General features: G+C 39.2%; 1 protein-coding gene across 4 annotated transcripts in view; it reads right to left on the reverse strand.

The window, feature by feature from the left end:
- Positions 1–940: 940 nt before the first annotated feature.
- The window catches only part of LOC130514333 (meiosis inhibitor protein 1), a 46,272-nt gene continuing 29,550 nt past the window's right edge, over positions 941–17,662 (reverse strand). For all 4 annotated transcript variants that reach the window (XM_057013852.1, XM_057013853.1, XM_057013855.1 and 1 more), the window contains 11 exons: positions 17,438–17,627; positions 15,826–15,939; positions 14,920–15,030; positions 13,819–13,988; positions 13,485–13,569; positions 12,135–12,319; positions 8,537–8,618; positions 8,179–8,285; positions 7,724–7,855; positions 1,860–1,981; positions 941–1,390 (listed from right to left, as the gene is read on the reverse strand). In XM_057013852.1, the coding sequence (XP_056869832.1) occupies positions 1,342–1,390; positions 1,860–1,981; positions 7,724–7,855; positions 8,179–8,285; positions 8,537–8,618; positions 12,135–12,319; positions 13,485–13,569; positions 13,819–13,988; positions 14,920–15,030; positions 15,826–15,939; positions 17,438–17,627 (1,347 nt within the window). In that variant the 3' untranslated portion in view covers positions 941–1,341. The remainder of the gene's footprint in view (positions 1,391–1,859; positions 1,982–7,723; positions 7,856–8,178; positions 8,286–8,536; positions 8,619–12,134; positions 12,320–13,484; positions 13,570–13,818; positions 13,989–14,919; positions 15,031–15,825; positions 15,940–17,437; positions 17,628–17,662) is intronic.

The raw sequence follows: 17,662 nt of genomic DNA on the forward strand, positions 1-17,662 counted from the left end.
AAAGGACTGACACATCACCTCTCCCTCAGTTATTCAAAGACGCGGACGTGCGTAATGATGGTTGTTATAGTGTTTGGCCGAGCAACTGGCAGGTAATTAATTAGCCTGTTTAATTGATTGCACATCCCCATCCTGACCCCTGTTGATTAGTGAGACTAAGCGACTTTGCTTAAAATCTCTTTATTGCAAAGTAGTGATACAAGGCGGCATTTGCAAGTGAGCAACGGCGCCCAAAGGCGTTAATTTCCGGGGCTTTTATCTTTAACTAACTCGAAGTAGAGAGAGATTACGCCTGTCACCACAGCAGAAGCCACCCCCAGGACCCGCCTGCTATCGGCGACTACCACCGGAGATCTACCGCCGGACATCATGCACAGAAAACACGGATCGCTCACCCTTTCGACACAGCCTCAATTAGCAGAGTGCCTATTCCAAAGTAGTCCGGTTTAACCTCTCTAGCACCGAACCCGATCCACACCCGAGTGATGACGGTACGGGACGCTCGAGTTGCCCCTCTCGATCCGCAGCTGGCAGTAAGGCAAAGGTGGAGGTGTTCATTTACATGCGGCTCTCGCTGCTCCACCACTCCGCCAGCTCCACGATCGCACCGGCTGCCTCTCCGTGGACGAATGACAGGCAGCGGGCGCTATGCGCGAAGGAGGATGTTGTTTCCACACGGACAGTTTATAGGGAGACGCAGCGAGAACGGCTTCGTTTCTCTTCTCTCGCTTCCCCCCGAGAGAACAAATTTAAGTTCTCCCCCCGAGTACACGATTCCTTATTTCTATAAATGAATGAACAAATAATTATTCTCAATACGTTAGGAGATGTCTTTTTTGTCTATTAGTTACATGTGCACGCAATCTGCGGATTGATTTATTGACTGTATGGTGTAATTCATTTGCATCTCGAGTTTCACATTCACAAGTGATGAAGTCACTTTTAATGAAATTTTCTTTTTAATTTTTCATTGAAACGTGTAAACAGCACTAGACTGTAATGATGCAGCCTACCGCTAGGGTGCGACAACAGCGATTTGCCTGACTTAGAATTTCACAACTATGTTCACTTCACTTTAAACACCCTAAACATAAAATGAGGTTTCCATGAACTCAGATATCAGCTATATCCCTCGATGTATTCAAACAGATACATGACCAACAATTATCCAGAAGAGTGCTTGTGCTCTTGACTAATTGTGCCTTCTTGTCCTTGATAACACTGTGTTAGACACTCGTGCACTGCAGCAGTGTCACAAGCTCTATTTGAACTGAAGAAAATGAATGAAGGATGAAATGAATTGCTAAATAGACAGTGTAATAATATTCTGGAACAACAGGCTCATTTCACAGCAAAGTCAGCCAGACAGATGAGTGTATCTCCAACACGCCTGAAGATAATTGTTAAAGAGCAACAAACCAAATTGGGACAGGAGAAAGAAGGTATATAAAAACAGGCAGGATTATAGGGAAATTAAAACTGAACAGATGTGGGATACAAATGTATGTTTGCGAGTGTGTGTATGGAACAAACAATGAGCGTTTGCATGTGTGTAAGAGATTCAATCAGCCAGATGGATGAACTGAAGTAATCCTCGTGTCGTTAAACATGCTTTCACAGAGATTAAAAATCACAAAAGATATTAAAAAAAACAAACCCAGATGTCAATGAGGAGAATGTGTTGAACCTGTGTGTGTTGTTTTTCACCGCCTTAGACAAGAGCACCAGCTATAGAAGCTTTTAGTGGTGTGCACTGTAGCTGCGGTAGTGACTAGAGGGCAGGATGTATGTATGCAAGCCTGCGCCTGTTCTCTGTAGCTCAGTGTGTGTATTTGTGTGTACGAGTGTGTGAAGGATACAGGATGTTGTTAGTTGGACTGGGGCTGCAGGTCTTTGCTGATGTCTGCAGGGTCTCCATCATACTCGTCACCCTCTGCAGGTGCTCCGATGTGGGTGGGGGCTGCAGGGTGCTGCTCTGGATCTGAGTTAACAGAAGAAAAAAAAACCATTTTGTTGCATGAAAAGTCAGAGGAGAAGAGGTTATGGAAGGAGGATGAAGGGTAAAGAAGAGACACAAAGTCAGTATAGCAGCTAAAGGTGAATATGCAGACAAAGTAGAATTGTTGAGCAAACGTAAAGGCAACGAAAAAGGCTTTATGTCCAGGTCATCAAAACAACAACCCCTTGATGATTCATTAGTTTTAAATCACAACATTGTTTCAGTGTGTTTATGTGAAATGGGCTAAAGCTGCAGCGCTGCTACTGATCAGCTCCCTCTGGGAGCTGCAGGTCAGATTACATAAGATGGGTTTACATCTTTTACTTTGCGCTTCATGTTTTATGTGCGCAGGACTTAACACCCACTAGAAAACTCAAAATAATTTTCAATGAACACATTCATTTCAGTTTTGCGCAACACTCATGGAGAAACAGGAAAGACTCGATAAAAGAAGCGTAACACGTAGAAATTTATAGTAAAAAGCCAATGAAAAATTAATTCTAATAACATTATAGAGAGCAAATAATCAGCACATTGCTGAGTCTGCTAACACAGAAACTTAAATCACCGGCTCTTGGTGTGCAGCAAATGAGTTCTGCACTGAAGCTGGGGCAATTTTTATTAGGAAATTGTCTGAGATGTGACTCCAGAGGACGGTTATTTTAAGGAATGGGAAGTGAAGGACAAGAGTAGAAATTTTTCAAAAAAGAGATTGAACCAAATCAGGTAATGAATTAACATTAGTAGATTCACTGATAAACTGCTGGTATTTATGTTAAATAAGACACAATGTTTAAAATTCTACAATAACATTAGCATCTACGGTAACAACTCTTACACACCAAATTAATACAAAATCTCTCAAGCACCAGTTTGGAACTGCACAAAGATATCCTTCGTAAGTGCTAGACGAGAAAAATAGGGTTACTAATGTTAACAAAAATGTGAAGAAAATAAAATATATACAGACCTTATGCAACCTGAATAAGGTTAGTAAGCAGTAAATTGGCACATTTAATATTGCATTACTGAGTTAAGCATGTTATGTATTTTTATTACCGGTACGTATGGTTATTATGTTAGATAGAAATGTTGTCTTCAAAAATAGTTCAGGAAAAATAACAGAGGAAAGTCAGTGAATTGTTGTGTTTATGTATGTATGTATGTATGTGTGTGTGTGTGTGTATGTATGTTAGGCTATTTATTGAAGACTGGTTTTTGATTTATTTTTCCATCCCCATTGCAATATTGCTGTTTTTGGCTCAATATTTAAATTTTGTAGTTTTTCTGATAGACTAAAGACTGGGAGATCTTTACTAGTGTAAAATTGTAACACATTCTAATAGACTATAAGAGTAGTAAAGAAATGAAGCATGCTGACAGACAAACAAGACTTGAGGGATGTTAAAACAAACAATAGGATATCTTAAAATGAACCATTCCATCGTGCTTGGTAAAACAGCTTGCACTCTTATCATTGCAGCATGAGTCTACCACTTTTCTATTTCTGGAGAATGATTTGCTCTATACCTCAAACTCTACCTTTGCACAGCAGTTTTCTCACAACAGAGTCTCATGTGGTTTTGGGTCTGGGTTCCAACAAAGTTAATGGTCATCGTCTACTCCAGTGTAGGTCTGGCTAATGATGCGGGTGCAATGGGTGCATGTTTTAACCTCAAGAAACAGGAAAACTAAAGAGTGACATTGAGCTTAATTTATCCTTTTTCTGCTTTTTCTGGTTGACAAAGACCGGGGGTCTCATGTACAAAGATTTTTGTGGATTTCATCCTGAAACCTCACACATGCTCAAATCCAGAAACCAACATACACACAAAAAATGTATGAACGTACGCCTGAATCCAAACACATTTGCTTTATACATCCCAATCAGCGTGGAATTGAGTGGACATGTTTGAGTGCCTTCTCCTCCCTCTCCACGCCCTTAAATGAATATGCAAATTAGTACAATCAGGGTGGAATTCCCCTCTCTGCATGATCCGATAGCAAAAACAAGCCATGAGTCGCAAAGGCAAGAAGAGGAACTTTACAGATTATGAGTTGGAGATACTCATCAATAATGTCGAGGCACAAAAAAAAAATCTTTTTGGCACGCTGCCCTCTGGTATTAATAAGAAAAGGAAGAGGAGTGAAACCAGCTTCCGTTAGGGAATTAGTCACATCACTAACATGGATTATTAGAAGTGAATACAGGGGAAATCAATTCCCTTTAACACCTTATGCACGTGCTTAATGGCATAAATACTTGAAACACAGAGGCAGTATGGGGCTTGTTGTGGCATCTGTAGTATAAGCAGCAAAAAACAACAAGTCACCCATTTTAACCACTGACAAATAATAACCCTAACCCAGGATTATATTCGGGGTGCTCAACGTCTTTGAGGGAGATGCCCAGACAGTTCTATCTAAAGTGGCTGATGAGCGAGTCTTGAGCCTAAGCCAAAACAATTTCTCTGCACACAGCTTTGCATTCAAATCTTCCAATAGCACCATTGTTATTAATAGTGTTTTCTGCACCACTTCACACATACTGTACTTTTGTATCCACTCATGTAATCGCAAAGACCTGGTTGTCTTAATTGTTCATCTGTTTATTGCTAATGTGCACATCACTCTCAGGAATGCCCTTTTTGAGGTTACCAAGAGTTTCGTAGCATCAGCTCTAAACGTTGGCAATGGCTCGAAAGCATTAGAAATGTGCGTACGCCAGCCAGGAAGTTGGCGAGGAGCACCGCACAGTTCCACGGTCACTTCTCTCCTGATAAATCTGAATGTGAGCGCGGAGAAGTGCACAGACAATGTTTTTGTGCATACACGCCCTTTGTAGATTTGATGATGGCCCCAGGTCACAGGCTTATACACTTCCTGCATGGTTCCAAAGAGTATTTGTTGCTTTCTTTCACTGCCTGACCATTTTACCAGTTAAGGTTAACCGGTCCCCAGTTCCAATGTAAACAATTTTATTCAAATCAAACCAAATCAATCTTTATTTATATAGTGTCTTTTACAATCAAAATTGTTTCTAGGGGCTTTCCAGAATCCCAGGGCCTGACCCCCAACAAGCAACAGTGGCAAGGAAAAACTCCCCTTTAACAGGAAGAAACCTTGAGCAGGACCAGGCTCATGTAGGGGGACCCTCCTGCTGATGGCCGGCTCTTCCCACTCCTGAGGTGCTGGATGTCTTGCCAGAATTTCTTTAAGGGGACTGGTAGTCTTCCTCCATAGGCTCCCTGAACTTCTCCAAGACCCGAGTTTATACTTCCACCACCCCCTGAGCTGCCGCACACTTGGCCTGCTGGTTCCTGTCAGCTGCCACAGGAGTCCCCCAAGCCATTAATTATTCTTTCGACATCAGCTCCAAAAATTCCCCCCAAAAAAGATCTTTAGAGAAGCCAATAATGAACCAGCTGAAAAAATAAACACAAATAATAATAAGCTGTATCGATCTTGTTTTTTAAATTCAAGCGCAACATGCCGTGACATCTTGGCACCTCCAGCAGAAGAGAGCATAGCAGGTTCCAGAGTGAAACCAGCACAGTGGAGGAGAGGACTGTGTATGTGCTGTCCCAATGTCCCAAGCTCGTAGATACAAGACTGGTGGGGTATCATGACCTTAACAAAAATGCACTAAGATGGAGGCACAGCAGAAATACTTTGAATTCATCAGGTGTTTTGGAAGTGGTAGATTTGTGTGATTTTGTTTTCCTCTCCTATTTATACGTCTGGCAGAGCCGCAGCCTACTGTGTGCCCTAACAAGCAGAACAAGGACATCAGGCAGGAAAAAAATACTTCCTTTTTAGTCACTTAGCAAAATGTTTGCAATCACTTGGTGTAAAAGGAGCTTTAAGCTGCAAAAGATGTGCATCTGCTGACAGAATGTGAGTAGCTTCCTACAAAACCACAGATGACAGCTGCGTCAAAACTCAACTGCTGGTAGTGGCATTAGGATTGTGGTGGCAGTGGTTATGGGCTCTGGTCTTGAATAAATAGCAAAATTTCCACTTACTTCACAGGCAACTCAACAAAACCCATGGAGACTCTCTCATCACGTGTTCCACTGTGAATGTGTGCTGGAGATTAAAGGGAAGGAAACCAATGCTGCACTGACTTCGATACAGTCTTGCATACATAAATATACACTATTGAAATCATGTATCCTCTACTAACATGCAGGTTGGAGAATTGTGTTATACTGGTGAGATGAACCCACATATTCCTCAATAAAAATCCACTCATGCCTGTATTTTAGACCAATCACTATGACAATAATGATGGTTGGCATACGTAATTTCTGACGAGGTCTAACTGGTCTGAGTGAAACTGAATGATAAACCTACATTGCAATTTTATTTCTCTATTTGTAGTTGTTTTTTTATGGTCTATGGGTTGAGATCCCTTTGTTAAGCTTTCATTCATTTCTCCAAACAGCACGTTTCAAGAGGTTTTTCAGGGTTTTACCATGGGATTGGATTGGATGCTGTGAATATGCCTGAAAGAAGAAGAGAGTCTACGGTTCTCTGGCATTTCCTGCATTGTAAATGTCAATGAGTGCCACTGCCTAAATTGTGAACTATTTTACTCAAAATGAGTTTGGACCCACATCTAATGCCCATTTAGAGGTATTAAAGTGATATAGTTGTTTGCATCAACCAAAATGGGCTCAATGCTGCAATAAGGCTGAAAAGACACAGTTCATCATGTTGGACTTGTGTCAAAACAAAATGTACACAGAGAATACATCAATTTAAAAACAGTTTGCACAGCAGGCATATATTTTTAATGTGACTCTTCATGTAATAGAAGCTGTCTGACAAGCGTGCGCTCTGATCGTCAGAGCAGTGCAATGCTGTTTTCTGTGATTCTTCTCCTCAACTCAGCTTCTTAATTGTGGGTTTACATTTTCTACAAACATTTCTTATTCAGTACGTGTCCTTGGCAACCTTTCTTTTTCTGCACAGTGGGTTAAGGTGTAAATTCAACAGCTTGCAGAATACATTTTTATGCATGACTATGGATGGAAACTTCTAATTTTTGTGTGCTTGCTATCTTTGAAAAAAAACTATACTGCTATAAGTCATTTAATCACATTATATATCTGAGGTGAACCACACAATCAAACACTATCAGGGTTGTGTATATTTGTACATGTGTATTAATTAATACAATTATTGCTAAATTTAAACATTTACTCTATAGCTAGTAATGTTTATTTCTCACATAATTGTATGTTTTCTTTTGTATATATTGTTAAAGACATAACAACATACATCGATATATGTCCTATGGGAATCTAAAAATTTCCTTCTGACCTACAGCACCTCTTGAAGACAACTGGCCTCGCTAAATTTCAAAAATACTCATTCAAAACCGACTGTCATTTTAAAAGAGAAGGAGGAACCAGAATACAATAGCGCTGCAGCTTGCTCCTGCACTGCTGTGTAAACAGGTATTTTATAAATAAACCTTCCCTATCAACACATTCTCTTGAGTCAGGAATAACATAAAAATGTCATATACAGACGTCTGTGTAGATTCTCAATCATCCAGGTCATTGTATCCAAGGTAGTTTTCTCTGTCAACTGGACTGGGTCATATACAGACACTAAACTAAAGCTGTTAAATTATGACCTTTTTGTGAATTGAACAGAGAAAGAATGAGGTCATTTTTAATGTTTTTAAGTGTCCACTGTTCCGCGTGTGTATACCTGTCTGAGAAACTGTCTGAGGGCCTGAGCTGTTTCGTCGCTGAGATCCTTCAGCCCCCTCTTCTCTACTGCCTCCATCACCAGGAGCAGGTCAGGGTCCCACAACAAAGTTGTGCTGCCATACTGTAGAAGCTGCACAGAGATATTAACGTACACAGGCAAATACTCAACTGCAGGTGCAAATAAAGATGAAGGCAAACTTGACAGATGTAGATAAAAAGAGTAAATCAAGTTGCTCCATTTTTAAAAAAAACAAAAACTACCACACCAGATTTGGATACCTGATTCATTGTGTGAATTTATTCTCAGTGCTTATGTGGCAAAAAGCCTCTATTTCAACATTAACATTTAATGATTTTCAAATAAATTTTTTATTATTGTAAACAAACGTGTCGAAAAGTCTTACAGGAGTTATCTGTCCGTGTGTTTGGGTATGCCGATGCAAAACCACTCACAAGTGTGATGACTCTGAGAATGGTGGGGTGCAGGAGGCAGCTCTCTCCTGAGTTGAGCAGGCAGTAGAGGAGGAATCTACTCCATGGCTGGCATGTCACAAACTTTGCTAACATATAATTTTCACAGAGAAGAGATACACTAAAAACAACCCCATGGGGTTACAAAAATACAGAAAAGTATTGGATGACAAGGTCTGAAAAAGGTGGTTCAATTTCTTTATAATTCTAAAAGTAGTTGTTAGTAAACTGTCAGTAAAGCAGTATTAAAGATAAGGAAAATATGGGAAAAACCTGACATGCGCACCCATGCACACAACCCCCTGGTAACATACACGCCATACATGTCAGTGTGCAGTACCTGCTAAAGGACACTTCCTCTGGAGGAAACCAAGCAGGGAGCTCAGGCAGTTGACTGAGGCTTTTAGCAGCAGTTCATGTTTCTAAAAAGAAAAGGATGAAGTCAGAGAAGTTGACTTCAAATAACTACAGGCATATTGTTTTAATAGTCTAATGTTACAGCAGTTCACATTGATATTAACAAACAATCATCAAGGATGAAATGAGGAAGTCTTTTTCACTATATGTCACATGTGTAGCAGTAGGCTGTAACAACTCTTTACCACATTACACCGGTCTCTCAGCAACTGGTCAATCACTGATCACACATCAACTCAATGGATTCTCCTCAGACTTGATTGTCTTGTAGACGCATAAGAGTCTGTCTTAATTTTACATAATGTCTGGTACTGTTTCGCTACGCACAAGATATTTACATTTATACATTATTATATAAACTAAAATATAAGTCACTGAATATCAAAACACCAGTGAACAGCAAAATACAAAATCCCAGCTGCTTCACGCTTGGTGGTAAGGCGCTCCAGTAAGAGTCGAAGATCGTAGCATTAGGTACGACGTGGGACAGGATTTATTTTCCAGCAAGACAATAACCTCAGGCATATGGTAAAAGCTACACTGAAAAGCCTCAAAGACAACAAGGTGAAGGTTCTGAAGTGGCCAAGGCAAAGCCCAGATCGAAATAAACCTCAATAAAATAGAGAATTTGTGGCTGGACATGAAAAGAGCTCTTCACACCCAATGTCTGAGCAACCAGTCTTGCAATAAAGGAAAGAAATATATGCACGCGCACACACACACACACACACACACACGCACATGCACACGCACACATACGCACAGACACATTTTTATTTCTTTATCCTGTATAAGGGAGAAAGCGAGAGAGGGAGAGGGAGAGGGAGAGAGATATGCATGTATGGATTCAGTGTTTAAAAATCTCTTTTCACATTTGACATCAAAATCACATGAAAATTCTTTTTAAAAAAAAATAGATTGGCCCTGATTTTATGTATAAAAACAACAAAAAAGGAAAACACCGTAGGGGTGAATATGTTTTACAGACATTATACACTGAGTGAAGATGAAAGAAGGAATAAGCAGAGAAAGGTAAGAGAGAGGAAAGATGCGTCAAAGATGAAAGCGGAGTTTAAAATGAAAGAGGGGGGAAAAAAGCAAGAAATGGGAAAGATGAGAGTCCACACAATAGTGGCGAGTAGGAGATGAGCTCATATTGTCACTGAGCAACACAGGGAAAAAACAACAAAACCGGGGAGTGGGGAACGGTTGCTTGTATCTACTGAACAGCAGACTGAAGAGCACTGAACCATAAAGCTGAAGCTCATTTTAGTGCAATGGCCTTTTACACTGACAAGATACAACTGCTGTGACACCAGAGGCTTGCACTCTGAAGCATGAACTCCATATAATGAGAAATAGCCAATCATCCCAGATTATGTTCTATCTTTTTAGGTTTATGTGATTTAATCTTAAGGAAAATGCTTCAGTGGCTCTTTGCTAACTGCAGCAGTACTAATTACCCAGCCCTGCTAATTACAGTGTTTGACTGTGCATTGTTCCCAATTTATTAGGAGATTATTTAAAGGTATGGCATGAGCAGAGCACACTGGAGAGGCTGCTCTTTGCATGCAAATGAGTGGTAAAATCGCCCCGGTGCCGTTACAATCATTAACTGAAACGTTTTTCCATTAACCTCAATTCAAATACACCAGTGTCCTCAAAAAAGCATCCTCCAGCTACTTTGACATATTTTCTGTAGTTAACACATGATTTGATAGCTGGCAAGGACAGCAGAGTGATAGATAAGGATGTCATCACTTATGTGATTGTGTTCTTCACGTGATTGCACTTGTCGTTGCTAAAGACTCTCTGACCTGCTGCAAAAAAGGTGCCCTTAAGTCCTTTGTGACTGTCAATGTTTTTTAATCATATGAGTGTATGTGGAAAACCTGGAAGCACTACTCCAATGACTGGATAATCAGAGGTGTCTGTTTGTGTACCTTGGGCTACTGTGTCTATAAATACGATGAGTCTATTTTAGAATGTATTTTACCGGTACATGTATTTTTGTTCTTCTACACATTGTCCTCTATTACGATTATTATTATTGTCTATGTAAATAGTCCTCACCATAATTTCAATGAATGTTTTAAGACTTTTTTGTGCAATTCAAGTATTAAGCCTATGTACTACAACCGATCATGGCAGATATACTGTATTTAGTCTAGTCAGCTATTTGTGGCTTAAAAAGCATTGTAATTCACTGGATAAAAAAAAAACCTCTGGGTTTTTTTAAGTTTATCTTTTAAGTGCATCTCTGTGCTGTGATGCTGGGACCAATTTATGAATATACATGGACTTACAAGAATAAAGCATTAAAATCAAAAGCACATATATTATCTGTCAAAGGCAATTCTTAACATGCTGTATCACTGCAGAGCACTCATTTAAGTAGGAGTATTCCTCATGTCTGTTCACTCAAATATCTTTTGTCTTTGTTGAGTGCATTAGATTATTTTGCACCCTCGTCACATATAACTCTGTCTTGGCTGACACAAAGTCATACTTCATCTGTCCAATGTTGTCTTGTTTTGCTAAACACACCCACTGGCCAAATGCAATAACATATTGAAGACACCTGAAATTGCTGTGGATAAGGACTACATTTCATTATGCCACCTGCTAAATCGATTGAAATCTCATTGACTTCAGACATGTTTGCAAAAGGCTGTTTTAGTGTTGTGCTCTGAAGGCTTTAAAGGATTTCCTTAATGTTATCTACTACAGAAAAAAGGCACTGAAAGCAAAGCAGCAGAAGAAAGGAATCACCATATCAGCAATTACACAGGTTGAGGATAAAAATAAGCTTTACATAATTAGCTACAATCCCAAAACTTTCTTCTAAAAGAGTAATACTGAGTGTTAAGCTCTGTTTTCTAGGAGACAGATGCAACTATCCAGCAGTTTTGCTAAATACATACTGAGCACTGATTCTTTTAAATGACATTTTTTATGAATAATTAATTTACAATGACTTTATTTTCATGATAAAGTTGTCAAAATGTGGCTTAAGTGGATTTAAATTCATTTGAATCCTAATCGTATTATAGCAGAGTTACGCTGCAGACAAATAATTGAGGTCATGTTGCTGATTACACCATTCTTGCTTTTTATGTCATGGCAAGAAATGCTGAGCAGTAATATGCTTAGGGGTCAATACATACTGTACATAGCATACATGACATTCAAAATTAGTTATATTACAGCCAATTTCGAAAACCTTAAAATTGCAACATGGTATCAAACGTTACTTACTAACAAATCAGAACATGTAAGTGTTCTCTAACTTCTGTCTGTGACCATTATCTTAAGTGGTATAGTACATATAACATAACGGTAGTTTGGGTTTATTTTTTAGTCCATATTCATTTAACAGAATCACTTTGTTTTTCAATATTTCTGAAAAGCAAAGTAAGCTGAAGGAAAATAAAAACAGCTAACGTTTCGGGGATCTATCAATATTAGAGTTTCTGTTTCATGGAGAGGAACAAAGACAGGCACACAAACATGATCATAACCTGCAGAAGAAGTCCGCTGATTGCAGTGGTGAGGAGCTGTGCTCCTCTGGAGCCAAGAGGGTACAGAGAACCATCTTCTACACTCAGGGGTTTTGGCCCAACTACACTTGGACCGCTGTCCAAACACACCACCTCTGTTACCAGGTCAAAATCAAGTAGAACCTGTAACAATCTCAGGTAGCTCACTAGAAAGACAATGAGAAAGAGAATACAAGTTAGTAAGAAATTAAAACTACTTTTCAAATGGGGAAGAGAAAAGGAATCCAATGTTCTTAACAATGACACAGCAGAAAATAGATATTGCTAATAATCATGGGCATAAAAAAGAAAGGAAGTAATAAAACGATAAAAACTAAAGGACCATGACCACAAAGTCTTTCAAAAATGGTTAAGAGCAAGTCTCATGAATGGAAATGTGTGGGAAAGAAAGCCAGAAGTCAAAGAGTATCAACTTGTAATATATAAGGCAGTGTCAGACAGGATCGTACGGTGAAAGGGCAGCACCAAAGTAGTGATGAGAGCGAGATGGCCAAAATGATTGCTAAGACATAGCGTGAGTCAAATTAAGAGTGAACAGACATCTGAGTTGCACATATGTGGTGCACACTGAGATTAAAGCTCTCTAGGGGCAGGAGGATTCAATTAGTTGCAGTAGAAAGGCAAAAAAAAAAGAGATTGCAGAGACAGATGAAAAAGGAACTGTGAAGGAGTGAAGAGTTGAACAGAAACAAAAATGAGCAAAGAGAGTGAGCAAATACATCACAGCAATTCTGACAGGACACTTATCCAGCTGACAGAGACACAGCAGTGGCAGGGATGGGCTCTGGGAGTGCTGCAGTGGGGGGCGGGCCACTTAATGTAATGAAAGCCTGTTAAACGCGTACCGCATGTTTGTTTACCTCTGCTGAGGATTAAAAAGTAATTAAAACCAGCCATTATTTTAGTGCAAGTCTGCATGTACATGTCAGATTAGCAAATATTGTGATTATTATGTCAGGTATAATTTGTTTTATGTCAACACTAAAACAGAATTTACACATGCACTTTAACCAGTCATTTTCTAAATACTAGTTTTGTTTAAACTATTAAATAAGAAATGTTCATTCAACTAGGGCTGTATGATGACTAATGTGTTTTGTTTTCCTTTAATAACGGTGCAATGCAGGAGATTGACAAAATACACATTATACACTGAAAGAATTAAAATACTATACAAAAACTCATAATAATTTTGGCCATTTTTAGGACATAGCCCGTACATTTGTTATTACTTGTTGATGTTTCTGCCAGGATTTACATAAGTAATATGCATTGGAAAAATTTCAATTAAAAAAGGTCTCTATATGTTACCTAAAAGGACATTGTCAGTGTTTCTCTTTTGAACAAGCAGTCGCTGCAAAGCTGTCTCCAAATTCAAATTGATGCACTTTTGGACCTTAAATGGGAGAAAAAAAGCGGGAGTGAGAACAAGTAGACAGCCAAAGAAAAACAAGGTTAGGAACAAACATCATATTGCAAGTAAGAAATATTCAGTCGATACTCGACCAAAAGGTGTGGGGGGACAGTTTTGAATTAAAACATCAGAACCAGACAAATCCAAAACAAGCCTGTTCTTCAGATCATATACTTTTTGTTTTTGTCTTGGTTCAGTGTAAAAAATGCAGAGCTTAATGTTAGTGGGTACCTTTGTGGAATGAAAGTGTTGCAAGGTGAGAAGGGAGGACAAGAGTAAATGGCTATAGCAGAGCAACGCAGAAGGAGGACAGCCTGATGGAGAAGTGGGGGAGGAGGAGGAGGCGAGGAGGGTCTGGAGCTGGTCCATCAGTCCATTGTTGCAGAGCAGCATGGCGACAGCTGGGGTGGAGAAGACATGATGTCACCACACTTTGGTCTGTGTGTTTGTGTGTGAAAAGCATCTAACGGGGTTGACTGCATGGTGATCCGATCTGACACACTGCAGACACCATTGCAAGATAATCACGCACAGATACTTGCTGGCTTTAGCAATAATAACTATACAGAACCAAATAACACTGAGACGATACATTCTATGACAAGTGGAGTCTCTAATAGTGCCAAAAAGGTGTGCATATGTCCCAGTATACGATAGCCTTAAATGGCATTGTACTCAATACTGCAAATGTGCAACTATCCTCAATCAGTTGAAATCACCATCTAGCTTGAGGCTAAAGTTCCTGTGAAACTTATATCACATCACACATGATGATGAACACTGTTACTGGGGGCATGCAGCGCCATAATAAATGCTACTGGCATAATAACTCTAGAAATTCCTCCTCCCTGCTTAAAAGGTTTGCATAATCAACTCTACACTAGCTGACCTGTACTGATTTATTTTTAAATCTTGTAATAAACTATTTTCCAAATGACACTAGGCTACGTATAGCCTCTTGAACCTGCAAGATTAAGGTAGTTTACTGTCACAGTTTTTTTCCCTTTGTGTATCAAATCCAATACCTTGCTTTTTTGACAATGCTTTGACATGGGATGATAATATGTGGTTATGCCTATAAATAGCAGAAATGCAATTAATATTATATTTATGGTGACAACTCAAACCGATGAGCTTAGACTTGTCAGCTGTAATGTCAACTGTATGTTTAATATCTCACACCAAACTACAAACACTACTGCTGTTTTGTTATGTACATGGGATGACAGCAATTATGTTAATTTATTCCTGCCTCTTCGTGGTGTAACATACTTTTCAAGGTCAGTGAAGATGAAATGTTGCAAAAGATGAAGAAAAAAAATAGCCTCTTACCTCTGTCAGTGCTGTCTGCAGAGGACAGACTCAGGAAGCAGTATAAGTAGCTGAAGGTAGGGAGCAGGCTCTCTGTGTTGGTGGAACTCAACCTCCCTGCGATGTTAGTCACTAGTGCACACATATAAACAGATATGATGGCTCCCTTGTGTTTTCTTTGCTGAGCTCTCAAACACATAAACATTTCATTTACAGATGCACTGAGACACAACGTGACAGGCAGATAAAGGTTTCTATCGGCATGTCACATCTTGTTGATGTGGTAAAAACAGAATTTGAGCCAACAGTAAAAATATTTTTTTTTAAATGGGTATGGAAACTATACATACCAACAGGACGCCAGGACATAGCAGAGTAAGAAGGAATGACACGTTTTAGGATAATGTGGAAAACAGATGGAAGAATGGATGGATGGAGGGATGCTGAGTAAAGGCTTGACTTTTTGATTTCAATCTGCAGATGTAATCTTTCCTTTGTGCGCAGACAAAGTGAGAGAGAAGCAATTTCTCTTAATAATGACTTAAGGGGAAAGGTAACCAATAGCAGAGGAGCCCATATCAGCATGTTTATGCTTTTATTGAAGGCATAAATCTTGGTCGAGTGTTACATGGGCATGTATTGTGACACCAAGGTGCCTATGTTAAGGTGTTAATTGTTTCACTGTAATTTACTCTACATTTTTTTTATTCTAATGTACGGCAATTTTAACAGGGTAATGCTCTGTAAATAATGAATACTATATTGTGTGGGCACATGCATGTACATATGCTCTAAAATAATCATTTTTGGAGAGGAGAGGAGAGGAGAGGAGAGGAGAGGAGAGAGAGGAGAGGAGAGGAGAGGAGAGGAGAGGAGAGGAGAGGAGAGAGCAATAGAATCTGTATATGCTGCATATGTTGATCTCACCATGATAAAGCAGCTTAAAGTGCACTTCGTCCATCCTACAGCAAGATGAAGATGATGGAGGATCACAGGCCAGGGTCAGACATAGCAACTTCATCAGCAGAGGGAGTTTATCCACTGAAAAATAAAAATGTCGATGCAAACAAAATGATACAGAGCAAAGAAGGTGGATATATAAATTTTATTGACACTATATACGCACAACTTTGGTCAGAGTGAAAGTACTGAGGGAGAGATGTGTTACACTTAGGCTACATTACATAAAATTTGAGAAGGGTCAGCAATATTAAAGATTTTGATGGAGAAAAAGACAGAGAAATCAAGAAGCTGAGATGGCTTTCTATTAGTTTTAGGCCAGCCAGGACATGCTTCTCTATATTTCTTTCAACTTTGTAGCGCATATAATTAAAATGGTTCCCCTAGAGGATGCTGCCACATTAGAGACTAAACTGAAGCATACATTAATGCAAATTACAGAGCACTGAACTGTAATACATGCACAGATAAGGGCTCTGTAATCCCAAAAGGTCCTGAGCAGAGCAGAAAGGCTAAGTAGGGCAATGACTTCTGAATCTCGAACAGAAACATTGTTTATGTAAATTCAGCAATGTTCACTAACCTGGTCAAGCACACAGGCCTGGCAGAAATAGCTAATAGAATACTGCGGATATTTCACATATACTTGTTTATAGAAAGATCAGAACAAACAGTGTCTCACAAATCTTTAACAAATCTTTTTGACGCACATAAGAGGATGATTGATGTGCACACTAATCCTTTCAGTCAAAACACCATTACCATCATCAGTGTTGACAAAGGAGGTCTCCGGGATGAAATTAAGAGTTTCTCTAGCAAATTAATCACAAGTGACAGAGTTGTGGTACCGGTAAATGTTTTGCTCTTCCAATGAACTGAAATAAAAAAACATAACCAAGTGCTGACAGACATTATTCTTATAGTGATTTTTAAATGCTTGTGGTATTGAAGTACACGAGGACACATTTGCATTTGGTACAATTAGACTTCCTTGAGCCATGTTTTTTGGGTCAAGTTAATTTTTTTATTGTGACAATCACACCATTTTGGAGACTGGTTTCTTTTCATTAATAAAAAATGCCAGGAGTTGCTGAATAAAATCATCGGCTCTAATAGATTTTGTATTTATTGTTCATAGAGGTCAGTATGAATAGGCAGAGCTATTAAAAAATGATCGCTTCATCAAGCGTGATTTAAATAAGAAGAAACTGTTTTATATCGTGTGTGTGATTATGCCTTTTTTATTTCTTTGTCATATTTCACTTAGACTTAATATGCTTTGACAATGTGGAGGGGTGTTTCAGAAACCAGATATTGGGTATTCTCATGACAAAGCTAAGGGTTTTATATATGGTTATATAATAGTCTCTGAATGAGACACATTCATTTCAAATAATATACTCAAATACCGCCCCATTGCTACACTGCAAGTGCAGGGAGCGGTTAAAACGTGTTTATGTTGAGTCACAGCATTTCTTGTGAATCCAAACTATTTAATTTTTCAAAATTTCTCCATGTTCTTCTGATAAAATAATTACCCACTTCACACTAAGCCCTTTATTTATGGTTTCACACATACCTTGTACAGTGTGTCCTCTTCCAAGGTCGTGGACTACAGTCTCCATGCTGACCCTCTGTAGTACCTGAAGGAGTGCCAACCTCAGCCTAACACACAAATCAGTTTCGTAGCCTTTTTGGCTTGATAAAACTGCCTCCAGCACACCCAGTGCACGTCCTGACAGAGGTCCCTCCCTGTTGCAAACCATATCCTGTAGTCATAAAGACAGTTACAAGTTTCAGGATG

The sequence above is a fragment of the Takifugu flavidus genome, chromosome 18 (assembly GCF_003711565.1).
Source record: "Takifugu flavidus isolate HTHZ2018 chromosome 18, ASM371156v2, whole genome shotgun sequence".
Lineage (NCBI taxonomy): Eukaryota > Metazoa > Chordata > Actinopteri > Tetraodontiformes > Tetraodontidae > Takifugu > Takifugu flavidus.